Source organism: Ambystoma mexicanum, chromosome 5p (genome assembly GCF_040938575.1).
Source record: "Ambystoma mexicanum isolate Mex_15411 chromosome 5p, UKY_AmexF1_1, whole genome shotgun sequence".
Lineage (NCBI taxonomy): Eukaryota > Metazoa > Chordata > Amphibia > Caudata > Ambystomatidae > Ambystoma > Ambystoma mexicanum.
The window spans coordinates 263410326-263426045 of record NC_090930.1 but is presented as its reverse complement, the minus strand read 5'-3'; the positions used below and the strand labels follow the sequence as shown (position 1 = coordinate 263426045).

Genomic DNA, 15720 nt, shown 5'->3' with positions numbered 1-15720 from the left:
TAAAGCTAGTGGATGATAAGATCGAGTTGCTCACTTGATGTTTCATGGTTAAATTCTGATCTAGGATTATGCCCAAAGTTTTGAATTTCCTTTGGGGCTCAATCTTACAGTCTGCTGTTATGTGCCATCCATACCTGGATGATGTTGCATATCTTATTAATTTAAATTTTGTCTATATTGTGTACAACTGTAAGTTCTATAACACATTGTGTATCATATGCGTAATTGGAAAAAGTGATGCCCTTGTGTTCTAACATGTCACAAATGGGCACCATGAAGATGTTGTACAGCCAGGGAGATACACATACACCCTGTGGTACACCATAGTCTAAAGCTACTGATTCAGACTGTGCCTTCCAGCCAGCTAGCTACACTGCCCTGCTTATCACTTAAGAAGGATGCAACCCACTGAGATGCTTGCTCTGAAAAAGATGCTGTGTCCCTCAACCTGGTGGTCAAGATGGAGTGGTCCACCAGATCAAAAGCAACTGAGAGATCAAGAATCATCAGCAGCGAGATTTATCCTATGTCCATTGCTTCCAACAGTTTAGATTTACAGGGTAATTCATAGAAAATCGCACCAAAGTGGTGCTCGCGGCTGGCGCACAGTGTGCACGTGTCAATGTCTGCGCCAGCCGCGTGCGCTAAATTCGATTTCCGCGCACAGCGTATTCATGGATTTTAGCCTCTAAAACCAGCCACGGCGCAGAGTGGCACAGAGACCCTGCAGCAGTGACAGTTACGCCCCCAAGAACGCCCTCGCGCAAGGAAAAGTCATCAAAATCCCCTATCCAGCGCAAAGGGCTGCACTAACCCTGGACCAGTTTACAGGACTGCCAAACAGCAAACGCCAAGCGGGGAACGTGTATTACTGGGGGTGCGCGTGAAGTTTCACATGCGATTGGCCTGGGTACATGTATTTCAGGGGTGCGTGGGAAGTTTCACACGCGATTGGCCTGGGTATGTGTATTTCAAGGGTGCGCGGGAAGTTTCACACGCGATTGGCCTGGGTACGTGTATTTCAGGGGTGCACGGGAAGTTTCACACGCGATTGGCCTGGGTACGTGTATTTCAGGGGTGCGTGGTAAGTTTCACACGCGATTGGCCTGGGTACGTGTATTTCAGGGGTGCGCGGGAAGTTTTACATGCGATTGGCTGGGTACGTGTATTTCAGGGGAGCACGGGAAGTTTCACACGTGATTGGGCTGGGTACGTGTATTTCAGGGGTGCGCGGGAAGTTTCACACGTGATTGGCCTGGGTACATGTATTTCAGGGGTGCGCGGGAAGTTTCACACGCGATTGGAGCAGGGTATGTGTATTACTGGGCTGCGCATGAAGTTTCACACGCGATTTTGCTGTCAGAGCGGGGAACGCGTATTTCGGGGGTGCACGGGGAGTCCTACATGTGAAATGGCAGTGTGGGTCCTCCCAGGTGTCCCCTCTACCCCATCCACAGTCCCTGCAGTCAGCCCACACCACAGGGGACTTCCCTGCACCCCTGGTCATGTCCTGCAGGCAGCCCATCCACCATGGGCATGCCCCCCAGCCAAGCCACATGTCACGTTGCAATATGATCACCAACTCATGTCTCCCAGAACCCCCACCCCCCAGCAGTGAGGAGCACCTGCCAGCAGGCCCCCACTCATGGCCCCCTGCACCCCCACCCCCAGCAGTGAGGGGCACCTGCCAGCAGGCCTCCACTCATGTCCCCCAGCCCCCTCATCCCCCCATCATTGACAGGCACCTACCAGCAGGCCCTGACACATGTCCCCCAGCACCCCCACCCCCCAGCAGTGAGGGGCACCTGCCAGCAGGCCCCCACTCATGTCCCCCAGCACCCTCACCCCCCAGCAGTGAGGGGCACCTGCCAGCAGGCCCCCACTCATGTCCCACTCATGTCCCCCTGCACCCCCACTCCACAGCTATCGAGGGGCACCTGCCAGAAAGCCCCCACTCATGTCCCCCAGCACCCCCCAGCAGTGAGAGGCACCTGCCAGCAGGCCCCCACTCATGTCCCCCAGCCCCCCACCCCCATATCATTGACAGGCACCTGCCAGCAGGCCCCGACACATGTCCCCAGCACCCCCCAGCAGTGAGGGGCACCTGCCAGCAGGCCCCCACTCATGTCCCCCAGCACCCCCACCCCCCAGCAGTGAGGCCCCCACTCATGTCCCTCATCCCCCCCACCCCCATCATTGACAGGCACCTGCCAGCAGGCCCCCAAGCTTTTGCCGGTTTGCTGAAATTGACAGGCACCTGCCAGTGGGCCCCGACACATGTCCCGACACATGTCCCCCTGCACCCCCACCCCCCAGCAGTGAGGGACACCTGCCAGCAGGCCCCCACTCATGTCCCCCAGCCCCCCCACACCCCCATCATTGACAGGCACCTGCCAGCAGGCCCCCACGCTTTTGCCGGTTTGCTGAAATTGACAGGCACCTGCCAGTGGGCCCCAACACATGCCCCGACACATGTCCCCCTGCACCCCTACCCCCCAGCAGTGAGGGACACCTGCCAGCAGGCCCCCACTCATGTCCCCCAGCCCCCTACCCCCCCATCATTGACAGGCACCTGCCAGCAGGCCCCCACGCTTTTGCCGGTTTGCTGAAATTGACAGGCACCTGCCAGTGGGCCCCGACACATGCCCCGACATATGTCCCCCAGCACCCCACCCCCCAGCAGTGAGGGGCACCTGCCAGCAGGCCCCCACTCATGCCCCCCAGGACCCCCACCCCCAGCAGTGAGGGGCACCTGCCAGCAGGCCCCACTCATGTCCCACTCATGTCCCCCTGCACCCCCACCCCCCAGCAGTGAGGGGCACCTGCCAGCAGGCCCCCACTCATGTCCCTCAGCACCCCCACCCCCAGCAGTGAGGGGCACCTTCCAGCAGGCCCCCACTCATGTCCCCCAGCCCCCCACTCCCCAGCAGTGAGGGGCACCTGCCAGCAGGCCCCCACTCATGTCCCCCAGACCCCCACCCCCGCAGCATTGACAGGCACCTGCCAGCAGGCCCCGACACATGTCCCCCAGCCAACACGTCATCACAATCCAGATCCCTGGCTCTTATGGCCACCCAAATCCCACCCCAGTCCAAACACCCAACCAAGCTTTACATCCACTCCAAATTGAAATCTCCATTACATGATAGATCACAAATAAGCAGTATTAGCACGAGTACATGTCTGCCAGACCCACACAATGGCAACACATGACTGAGAAAATCCACATTGTGACATGGATAAAACCAATGAGAGAAGACCACACATTGAAGTAAGAAACAAAAATGTATTCAAGTCAAAATGAAGGGAATGAAATCAAAACGCACAATAATGCCAATAATAATCAAAATGCAGCATGTCCCAAAAAACGATAAATAAATAAAATGAGAATCCAAATTAATCCAAATGAAAATGTGTCCAAAGTCACCATCCAACAAAGCAAATCCAAAGGGAAAGAAAACCGTAATATCCATTGCTCCATGGTGAAAAAAAAAAGATGAAGGAGAAAAATCCACTGTAAAACTATGTACAAATGGCAAATCCAGGGTCGATGAGCCCAACAACATAAATGAAACCTACAATGAAACCTACCTAAACACTAACTATATACAAAAATGTGGGGCATAGTCCATGCGCCCCAAATGAAAGAAAAAATAAATGAAACTTAACACTAATGAACTCTATACAATGGCGGCGGGCAACTCCAACAGCTCACTTGTTGATGTCATGGGCCAGGGCATCATCGAACTCCTGTTCAATGTCTTGGAGGCGGGCCTGTTCACTGGCCCCGAGGTCTTGCAGGGATAACGCCATGTCCACCTCCAACTCCCTGCGAATTCCCTCGAGGCACTCACCCAGCCTTGATCGCCCTGCGCATGAAGTTCTCCACCCTGACCATTGTGAGCCGTGCCTCCTCCGCCCGCCGCCGCTCCACACCTATCCACTGGCCCAACCGCTGCCACACGGAAGACACTCCCATTCCAGGGTCCTCCTGCCCTCCGGCTGATGCCTGCCTCTCTGATGTAGATTGCCCCGAGCTATGATGCCTCCCACGTTGAGCCTGCCGCTGCCTCCGACGCAACTGCCTCTGCACGACGGCATCCAGGCTGATGTAATCCTCCGACGCCGTCGTGCAAGTGCCCTGCCCGATGATGCCGGCACATCCTCCAGCTGCTGGGGTCCAGTTGCTGGGGTGTCCACCCCTGCTGGACCTCCGACTCCTGACTGTTGCAGGGATGGGATCCCCACCGAGCTGGCTGCGTTGGTCATGGCAGCTCCACAGGAGGCCCTGGTGGCATCTGGGCCAGAAGACGGTATGGAGAACTCCACAGAGGAGGAGAGGGCCGCCAGAGTGGCCGACACATGTACAAAACCCCCGACCATGGACACTCCCAACTGGGCCATGTTGGCACGCTGCTCTTCGTGATGACGTGCATGCTCCCCCCGGGAAGCACGCACGTCATCACGAATGTCACGCATGCGCAACGCGACACTAATCAGGACCTTCTTCATACGGTCAGGGGTCCCCTCGTCCGCAGGTAGAGGAGTGTCAGATGACATGGACATCCCCCCTACCTGTGGACGGGCCTGGGATGGGGCATCCCTGCTGGTGCATGGTGGTGCAGTCACAGTGTCAGGGACAGTGACATGCACAGGCCCCTCCACGGCGACCTGTGCTGCCTCCTGCCCCTGCCCCTGGACTGCACCACTTGCACCAGTGGTACCACCCCCACCAGGCCCCATGTGCGGCTCAGTAGCGGCCTCCTCCTCCTCTGTGGAAACCACCAACCTGGATGGCTCCACACCATCTTCCGCCATTGCAAGCCCCTGTGGGGGCTCACCCACCCCTTCCGCTGCAGCCGTAGTGGCAGACGCAGCACCAGTCCCCTCACTCCTGGACGATGGTAATTTCTGGGAGGGTGACTGGGCCTTGAGTCGCCGGCCGCTGGGGGCATCCCCGCCGCTTTGCTCCACAGCGCCATCTCCACACTCTTCATCACTTGCCGCTGTGTAGAGGGAGACATAGAACACAAGCATCAGGGTACTGTACAATGGTCCCCTAGACAGGAAGCAATAGCAGATGAGTGGCAGTGTCAAACATCACTTCCATCATGTCCCTCCACAACACATGGGTCAGTGCAGGCAAAACACATGCAGTAAAAGGCATGGCGCATGCTATGAACATTAGCATACATGTCCAAGGGACTCTTGAAACATTCAATGCTGGTTTGAAACTCACATGCATCATGGGTCATGTCTATCACATGCACACACTTCACCGTAGTTTCATCCATCTGGCCTCGTACACCCCAGACACAGTGGATGAAGGAGGAGTAGGCTGCATCAGTGAATTTTAACATTGTCAAAGACATGTGTCATGCATCCATGGCATTTACAAGTCACAGACACACAAGTCAGACACACAGACATGGACACCATACATGTCCATGACAGCAGCACCCATCTCTCACACCCCATCCATGTCCAATAACAGAGACAGGCATGCATTAATGTGTGCATTCCCCATGCTGCTCCGCATGTTGCATTGTAACACATGCACCAACCATGTGGTTCACACATTACTGGTCTCACATGCATGGCCATGATGTCCCTGCACACATACATACATACATGGCTTATGTCACACATACAGGCAAGTATCAGACAACCAGCACCCTGCAACATGCCCTGTCTCACACAGCAATGCTTGGCCACTTACCGCTCAACTCCAGACGGGTCTGCCTCTGAAGGATCTGGGCATGGAGCGCTGGGCCTACACGTTCCAGGACCCTCATCTGGATTTTACTCATGCTGCCCTGGCCCCCCTCCACAAGGCGCCGGGCCTTTATGAGGGTCCTGGACCTCAAGTCCTCCCAGCGCTTCTTGACTTTCTTGTTGTTGCGGGTTGCCACCCCCTCCGCGTTGATGGCAACCACAAAGTCGTCCCAGATCCTATCCCGTCTTTCCTTGTTGGCGCGTGATGTTCCAAAGAGGGCATCATAATGCCCCAGGACATGCTCCACCAGGACACCAACTTCCTTCTGACAGAAGCTGGTGGCCCTCTGCCCCTCTGGCTGGGGGGTCGCCAGTGGTCTCTGATGGTGTTTGCCCTGACATGGCGACCCCCAGGCAGGCATGGGTGGGCAACTGTGTCCTGGGGCTGGGCTGTGGAGAGATGGTATCCCAGTCGGGAGTCTTCTGTTCCAGCAGGGGTGGACACAGCAACTGGACCCCTGCAGATGGCTGATGTGCAGGCACCAAATAGCAGGGCACGTGGGCAGCAGGCAGTCAGGCAGCAGCAGATGGCAGGTGGGAGCGTGCTCGGGGCTCTAGGGGGCAGGAAAATGGCCTTCAGGGCAGGAGCGTGGTCTTCCGTGTGTTTTCGCATAGCCAGCTTGATACGAAGTGATTTGGCATGTGAAAAAAGTGCACGTCAGCGTGTAATTCGAGGAAAGGCCCTTAGCGCGTAAGCGTGTCAGCACGCATACACGATTTAATTGGACCAAAGGCCCTTAGCGCGTAAGCGCATCTGTGACGTATCGCGCACGGGCATTGCTCTGGCAGGGCTTGAAGATCCCACGTGGATTTCCATTATTCTGTATGTGCTTTTCGTGGGGTGTGGTGCGTGTGTTTTCCAAGCGTTGGGGTTCACACGCTATTACTTCAAAGCGGGTGGGTGTTGGCTACGCGTTCTTCTACATGCAAGGCAGACAGTGAGTGGTAGCCTGCTCGCCCAGGCCCAATCGCATGTAAAACTTCCCACGCACCCCAGAAATACACGTACCCCGCTGGCCCAAGGCCTATCGCGTGTGAACCGACAAGAAGTACAGATTTCACCCACTCGCTCTTCACAAAAAGCACGTACAAGAAAATGGTGTCCTACACGTACCTTTTAAACTGGCCCACACGTACACTTCACTTATGTGTGTACGTGCCCTTTCCTCCAATTACACGCGATGACACTCGGACGTGCAGTTTTTCCATGTGTGCTCTGTCATCATGTGCTATGAGGGAAACACCCGCACGCGTCACGTCACAGACGCGCTTAGGCGCCTAGGGCCTTTGGTCCAATGAAATCGCGTATGTGTGCTGACGCGCTTACGCGCTACGGGCTTCTCCTCGAATTACACGCTGACGTGCATGATTTTCACATGCCAAATCACTCCGTATCAAGCTGGCCACGCATACACACACGGAAGACCATGCTCCTGTCCAGAAGGCCGAATTACTGCCCCCAGAGCCCCAAGCACGCTCCCACTTGTCATCTGCTGCTGCCTGACTGCCTGCTGCCCACATGCCTTGCCATTTGCTGTCTGCAGATCAGCCAGGGGTGCAGTTGCTGTGACCACCCCTGCTGGAACCAAAGACTCCCGACTGGGATACCATCGCTACACAGCCCAGCCCCAGGACCCAGTTGCCCACCCACACCTGCCTCTGGGGTTGCCATGTCGGGCAAACCTCCATCTGGCAGCACTGGCAACCACCAGCCAGAGAGGCAGAGGGCCACCAGCTTCACAGCCACTGAAGTTGGTGTCCTGGTGGAGCAAGTCCTGGGGCAGTATGATGCCCTCTTCGGAAGTTCGTGCGTCGACAAGGAAGGACGGGCCAGGATCTGGACGGACATTGTGACTGCCATCAACGTGGAGCGGGTGGCAGTCCGCATCTTACAACATGCCAAGAAGCGCTGGCAGGACTTCAGGTCCAGGACCCTCAACAAGGCCCGGCACCTCTTGAAGGCAGTTGATGCTAAGGGGCACCGGGGCCACCTGTCGGAAGACCAAATGAGGGTCCTGGAACGCGTATGCCCAGCGCTCCACGTCCAGGTCCTTGAGAGGCAGACCCATCTGGAGTCGAGCGGGAAGTGTACATGTATACTGATTTTAAGCTGTGCGTGTGGTGGTGTGCCAGTAGTGTGCAGGTTGCACATGTGGTTTTGTAGGGCCATGTATGGATGTGTACGTACAGGGCCGTGAGGCTGCCACATGCGAGTCCTCTCATGTGTGAGACACATGGATAGAGTATATGTGGGTAAGCATGCAGGCCAAATGCAGATGTGTGATCGTACATGTTTGAATGACTGTGTATGTAAGTTGTCAAGGTTGTGGTGTAACACATAGATGTTGGTTCCAGCTGCATGTATCTGCACTGTGTACATGTGCATGTATGTGTATCTGACAAGTGTGCAACTGTGATGCAACATGGATGCACGTGGCACTGATATGTAGAAGGATGAATGGCAGATGTGACATGTATGGCGATCTCATCACTGCAACAGTTGGAGGAGATGTAGACATGCATGTTAGTGTGGTGGCGTGTGTGCATGTCTAGTGCACTCCTTGTGTTGCATGTGATGTCAGGCTGACCTTCAGCTGTTCATGCTGTTGTAATGTGTATGGAATGTGCTGCCTGGTGCAATATTGCTGTTGAAATGTTCATGTGCGTGAGTTAGAATGACATGTGTGTCGTGGAGTGTGATGCCGTGTCTGTAGTTAAACAATGCCACTCATGTGCAACTGTCATGTGTGTATCAGTCCATTGTACAGTGCCCTGATGCCTGTGTTTTATCTCTCCCTGTCTGCAGCGTCAACTGAAGAAGAGGGCGGAGAGGGTGCTTTGGAGCACAGCGGCAGGGATCGTCCCGCCAGCCGTAGACGCAAGGCCCGGCTCCCCTCCCAGATTGTCATCTTGTCGGGGAGTGAGGAGTCCGGTTGCCAGCTGCCGAGGGAAGGTCCAAGAGGCGGAGGTCGGAGTTGGACTCCTCGGCAGCAGAAGGGGCAGCTGAGACCCCACAGGGTGCGACGGAGGAAGATGGCACAGAGTTCCAGGTTGGTGGGGATTTAGTGGAGGAGTAGGCCGTGCAAGGGACAGACACAGGGTCTGGAGGTGGGGATTCCACTCACTGGTGCTAGTGGTGCAGTGCAGGGGCAGGGACAGGAGGCAGCACAGGCCACCGCGGAGGTGCCTGTGTGTAATCCTGTCCCCTATCCTGTGACTGTATCATCCCGCACCAGCAGGGATGCCTATGTCTAGACCCGTTTTCAGGGAGGGGATCCGCTTACAACAACTGGCCTTCCTCTCCCTGTGGACATGGCTATCCGGGACCGGGTTGAGCCTGTCCTGGGTGGGGTGGCGTTGCGTCAACGGGCCATGCGAGGTGACCTGCAGTCTTTTCATGAGGAGACTGCACGTCTTCTCGATTGGCTCGTTGACCGCATTGACCTACTGGGACAGCTCACCAGGGCCGGATTCCTCCATTTTTTGGACCTTGTTCCGACCCCCTCCTTAACTGAACCCCCTATTCCCCAGTCATCCTCCAGGCCATCTTCCCACCCATGTACCACCTGGGCACCCTGTGGAGCTGCCTCTGACCTTGCGGCCAGGCTGGTGGAGCACACATCCCTGCCACAGTCGGGAGTCGGATGTCCAGCAGGGGTGGCCACCTCAACAACTGCACCCCAGCCGGAGGAGGATTTGCAGGCAGCAAGAGCCAGGGCACAGGCAGAGGCACAGCAGCAGCAGCAACAAGGTGGGAGCCATCATGGCTCAGGGCCTTCGACATCGGAGGGGCAGGCATCGGCCAGAGGGCAGGAGGACCCAGGACTAGAAGTGTCTTCCGTGTGGCAGCGGTTAGGCCATGCTATAGATTCAGAGTGGCAGCGGGCCGAAGAGGCACGACTCACGATGGTCAGGGCGGAGAACTCCATGCGGAGGGCCCTGAGGCGGGCCGAGTGCCTCAAGCTAATTCGCAGGGAGTTGGAGGAGAACATGTTGTCGTCCCTGCAAACCTTCAGGGCCATGGAAGAGGACCGCCTCCAGGACATTGAGCAGGAGTTCGATGATGCCCTGGCCCGGGACATCCAAAAGTGAGCCGTTGGACTAGCCTGCTGCCCTTGTAAATAATTTTTAGAGTTAGGTTTCCTTTTCGTTTTCCTTTTATATGTGGTCAATGGACAATGCCACCCAAATTTGTATATAGTAATATTTTTAGGTAGTTTGTTAGGTAGGTTTCATTTGTTTGGTTGGGATCATGGACCCTTTACATCCTTGGACAATGGATTGTATATAGTTTCATCATGTATACATTTTTCTTTTTTTTTTGCATCATGGACATGGAGCAATGGATTTATTTTTTCCGGACAATGGATTGTAAATAGTTGGACTATGGATTGATTTCTCTTTTTTTTTATTATGAACATGAAGCAATGGAGATTTTTTTTTACATTTCCTTTGTATTTGCGTTGTTGGAGGGTGATTTTGGACTGTTTTTCTTACTAATGTTTTTGGATTGGTTATCATTTTCATTCAATCATCTTTTTCACATGCTTTTCATTTCATGTTTCATATTTTGGTATGCTTTCATTTCATTTTTGATTTTATGTACATAATACATTTTAATTTTTTAGTTCCATGTGTGGGATTTGCTCATTGGGTTGATGCATGTGAAAATGTGGGTTTACACAAGCAATGCCAACCAGTGTATGTGTGTGACGGACATGTGTTGATGTACATAGTTGACCTTTGGTTTGTGTCATGAGATCAGCATTTCACTGCTGGGGTGTGGGGGTGCTGGGGGACATGAGTGGGGGCCTGCTGGCAGGTGCCCTGCACTACTGCGGGTGGGGGTGCAGGGGGACATGAGTGGGGGCCTACTGGCAGGTGCCCTGCACTGCTGGGGGGTGGGGTGCAAGGGGCCAAGTGTGGGACATGAGTGGGGGCCTGCTGGCAGGTGCCCTGCACTGCTGGGGATGGTAGTGCAAGGGGACATGAGTGGGGGCCTGCTGGCAGGTGCCCTGCACTGCTGGGTGGTGGGGGTACAAGGGGACATGGGTGGGACATGAGTGGGGGCCTGCTGGCAGGTGCCCTGCACTGCTGGAGGTTGGGGGTGCAAGGGGACATGTGTGGGACATGAGTGGGGGCCTGCTGGCAGGTGCCCTGCACTGCTGGGGGTTGGGGGTGCAAGGGGACATGTGTGGGACATGGGTGGGGGCCTGCTGGCAGGTGCCCTGCACTGCTGGGGGCTGGGGGTGCAGGGGGACATGAGTGGGACATGAGTTGGGGCCTGCTGGCAGATGCCCTGCACTGCTGGGGGGTGGGGGTGCAGGGGGACATGAGTGGGGGGGAAGCGCACACTTTTGCACGCTTGTGCTGACATTTTCAGCGCACATTAATTCCATGAATCGGCCTCTTAAGGTTTAGACGGGCTGTCTCCATTCCATAATATTGTTTGAAACCTGATGGAATTTATTCAGTATCTGTTGCTTATTCAGGTGTGTCGAGATTTGGTTTTAGGCAACCCTATCAAATTTTTTTAGAAGAAATGGGGGGTTCATAATTGGTCTCTAGTTGGTTGTTGTGCGTGGGCATAGATCTGGAGGTGTTATCCATGTCGTTAGACCCTCTGGCACATGATTATGTGCAAATGAAGTCTTTACGAATTTGGTTAGAGCCAGTATTAATGTGGGTGCACATTCTTTAATGATCAGAGGCGAACAGGGATCCCCCTTGCAGCTAGTGGTTTTTAATTGTCTGATGATTCCTGCTAGCTCTACTTCCGTGATTGGAAAACAAATAAAATTCCTGCTGTATGTTGGGTTTAATAGTGACATTCTTAAAGTTTATTTCAGGTAGGGTGTTAAGTGTATTTTTTTGCCTCAGTGCTTTTTAAACAGTTTTCTAGTTTATCCTTCATGGCTTCCTGAATTCATGTACACCATGCCTTGTCTTCACTAGTGGTTCTGTACTGGGTCCATTAGGACATTCCTGCTCTCTTAAAATCTTAAATAGTTCTCTGCTCTCAGAGGTGACTTTTAGTATTCTATCGTTAAACATTTTTTGTTTGTATAACTGCATTTTTATACACCCTGGCTGCTTCTTTATACACTTCTAGGCTTGGAGTGTCTTGTCCCTTCCTCCAGTAATAGAAGTATTTGGTTTTCTTTGTTTTTAGTTCTTGAATATCTGCATTAAACCATTTGTTATGTTTGTGTTCTTCAGGACAGAATTTTTTCTTTAGTGGTGCAACAGTTTCTGAAATGTCTTTGAGCAAGGTGAGAAATGATATTGTCATCTCTTGTAGCGTGTCTGCCTTCCATCATTTCTGCAGTTAGTGTAGAAGCCCAAGGTTTTAGTTTATCAGCTGTCAATTTATTCAGATTTCTTACTAAGATTGGTGCCCTGCTGTAATTGTTGTAATTGTAAAACATTCAGTTTTAATCTGGAAGTATATGCAATGGTGGTCCGACCACAGACATGGCAAGACTCCACTGATGTCAAAGTTAATGTTGTGGGCAGCTACCCAATCCAGTGTATTATTTTTTAGAGGTTTTTTCCTAAGTGTGTTTGCTGTATTTGGTCGTGGTGTTTTTGTTTCTTTGATACTTCACACATTGGTGTAATGAATTATAGGAGATAATTGTTTTTATTCATGCGCTATATTAACATTTGACAGCTTCTCTTACTTTCATTGAGCGGCCAACAGTCTGTGCCCATCTTTTGATTTACATGCTCATTTAGTCAGTCCAGTCCGAGATATATTCATTTTCGTCACCATGGACTTATTTGGATATATGGCTGTCTCACCCAGAGGATCACTTCTTTTTGTTACCTGTGAGGAAGATGACAGCATAAGAGCTGAGCTGCTTCCCACTGGGCAGCTGCCAACGCTTAGTAAGGAACACATTCGTGCTCTCACCCAAATGTATGTGATTGAAACATGATTTAAACAGAAATCACAGAAAAAGCCTCACTGAAGCAAATGATCTTACGTCAATGAAAAAAATATGAAACTTCTCAACCCAGGGAGAACATCTGCTGCTGAGGAGTAGACTGATCAGGATAGTGGAATGCTTAATATACTGACGGCGATAAAGGTAGATGCACATTAATTGAAAATCACAATGCCTGTTATGAGCACAGATCTCAGAAACCTGAGGACAAGTGACGACTCTTTCTGAGATCAAATTGAAAGACAGTTGTAACAGCCTAAAGGAAATAAGAGGAGAAACCGAAATGCTTTGCGGTAACGTTTCTCTGTGTGTAAACAATATAGAAAGATTTGGAAAACTGTTAAGAGTCGGTCATGTGAGGTAGAAGTCTTGGATGGGTCTACTGTATCTACACCACCTTTTATCTTTAATATAGTCTCGACCTTTACCTGTGGGGCATCTATTGTTCTCCAAATATTCCACAAACCTCATTTTAATGTATTCTGAGCTTGTAATGTTCAATTGTTTCACGATTATGTGTACGTGTATTTTTTCTCCACTGGAAGACAGTACACCTATGTGAAGTTGGGACCTGCAAAACGCATGATTCACCGTCATTATTACCTTGACCTGATCACCCCCTGTGCCTATGATGCATTCTTCGTTTGAAATATATTGTGGCTCATGTTTCTTAATGAGTGATGTAAAATTCAAATCAATGCATTTTACGCATTAACTGTACGTTGCTCATTGACTGTATTTGTATGGCACAGAGGGGGCACGACTCATTATTTATGTTGTTGCCCCTGCATTCCTCTCACACTACGAATACTTCAGACTTTATATCAGCATGGCATGTTCATGCTGGTGTAAATGCTGTGGGTTCCTATGGAATGCCTATGGAATCTGCCTACTTTTTACACCAGCAGAAAACAGCTGGATTCCATAGGAATTATATGATATGATAGTTTATTTATATAGCGCCTGTACACAATGGGGCCGATTCATGGAACAAACGTGCGCCGAAAATCTACGCGCAAGTAGGCGCAAGCAGGCACAAGCAGGCGCAAGCGGAAAAAACAGGCGCACGCGTGCGATTCATGGAAGTCCCTGCGCGTGTTCACCGCGGGATGTGCGCCAAACCCGTGCATGGCGCACAAGTCACTGCAACATCGCGAAAGGCGTGCGCGACGGTGCGCGACGCGCACAGTGAAAGCGCACAACCTCAGCGCACACAGCAGAAAGTGGGCGGGACATGGGGCGTAACGCGCAGAATGGGGAACAACACGCGAAAATAAGGGCGTAACTGGGGATGCACTGCACGGAAGCAGAGGTAACGCCCACACGCACACGAACCACACGTATTCATGGAATGGAATAGGGCAAACCACGCACAGCCAAAGCCGCGCACAAGCTGAAACACGTCCGCCACACGAAGGCAGGCGGTAGAGTCCCAGCGCATCAAAAAAGTGGCGCCGCGGGAAGTAAAATACGCGATTGAGCGGGGTACGTGTATTCCGGGTGTGCACACACGCGAATGAGCGGGGTATGTGTATTACGGGGGTGCGCGGGAAATTCCACACGCGATTTGGCCAGGTACGTGGATTCCAGGGGTGCGCGAGAAGTTCCACACGCGATTTGGCCGGGTACGTGGATTCCAGGGGTGCGCGGGAAGTTCCACACGCGATTTGGCCGTGTACGTGGATTCCAGGGGTGCGCGGGAAGTTCCACACGCGATTGAGCGGGGTACGTGTATTTCGGGGGTGCGCGGGAAGTGACACACGCGAATGAGCGGGGTACGTGTATTACGGGGGTGCGCGGGAAGTTCCACACGCGATTTGGCCGGGTACGTGGATTCCAGGGGTGCGCGGGAAGTTCCACACGCGATTTGGCCGGGTACGTGGATTCCAGGGGTGCGCGGGAAGTTCCACACGCGATTTGGCCGTGTATGTGGATTCCAGGGGTGCGCGGGAAGTTCCACACGCGATTTGGCCGGGTACGTGGATTTCAGGGGTGCGCGGGAAGTTCCACACGCGATTGAGCGGGGTACGTGTATTTCGGGGGTGCGCGGGAAGTTCCACACGCGATTTGGCCGGGTACGTGGATTTCAGGGGTGCGCGGGAAGTTCCACACGCGATTGAGCGGGGTACGTGTATTTCGGGGGTGCGCAGGAAGTGACACACGCGATTTGGCCGGGCACGTGGATTCCAGGGGTGCGCGGGAAGTTCCACACGCGATTTGGCCGGGTACGTGGATTTCAGGGGTGCGCGGGAAGTTCCACACGCGATTGAGCGGGGTACGTGTATTTCGGGGGTGCGCGGGAAGTTCCACACGCGATTTGGCCGGGCACGTGGATTACAGGGGTGCGCGGGAAGTTCCACACGCGATTTGGCCGGGTACGTGGATTTCAGGGGTGCGCGGGAAGTTCCACACGCGATTGAGCGGGGTACGTGTATTCCGGGGGTGCGTGGGAAGTTCCACACGCGATTTGGCCGGGTACGTGGATTACAGGGGTGCGCGGGAAGTTCCACACGCGATTGAGCGGGGTACGTGTATTCCGGGGGTGCGCGGGGAGCAGCACACGTGAATTGCACGTGTGGGTCCTCCCAGGTGTACCCTCTACACCCTCCACGGCCCCTGCAGGTGGCTCACACCACAGGGGCCTACCCAGCACATGTCCTGCAGGCACCCCATCCACCATGGCCATGCCCACCAGCCAACCCACATATCAACTAGCACTACTGCCCACCAACGCATGTCCCCCTGCACCCCCAGCCACCAGGGGCAGCCTCCAGCAGGCCCCCACCCATGTCTCCCCCACCCCCACCCCCCAGCAGTGCAGGGGCAGCCTCAAACAGGCCCCCACTCATGTCCCCCTGCACCCCCACCCCCTAGCATCCAGGGGCACCCTCCACCAGGCCCCCACTCATGTCTCCCACCACCCCCACCCCCCAGCATCCAGGGGCACCCTCCACCAGGCCCCCACTCATGTCCCCCTGCACCCCCACCCCCTAGC

At 53.8% G+C, this 15720-nt stretch overlaps 1 protein-coding gene across 1 annotated transcript in view; it reads left to right on the top strand.

Annotated features, from left to right (window-relative positions):
* Nucleotides 1-460: 460 nt before the first annotated feature.
* LOC138480517 (uncharacterized) overlaps nucleotides 461-15720 on the top strand; it is a 69790-nt gene continuing 54530 nt past the window's right edge. Inside the window, exon 1 of the mRNA XM_069612278.1 lies at nucleotides 461-560. Within this exon, the coding sequence (XP_069468379.1) occupies nucleotides 461-560 (100 nt within the window). The remainder of the gene's footprint in view (nucleotides 561-15720) is intronic.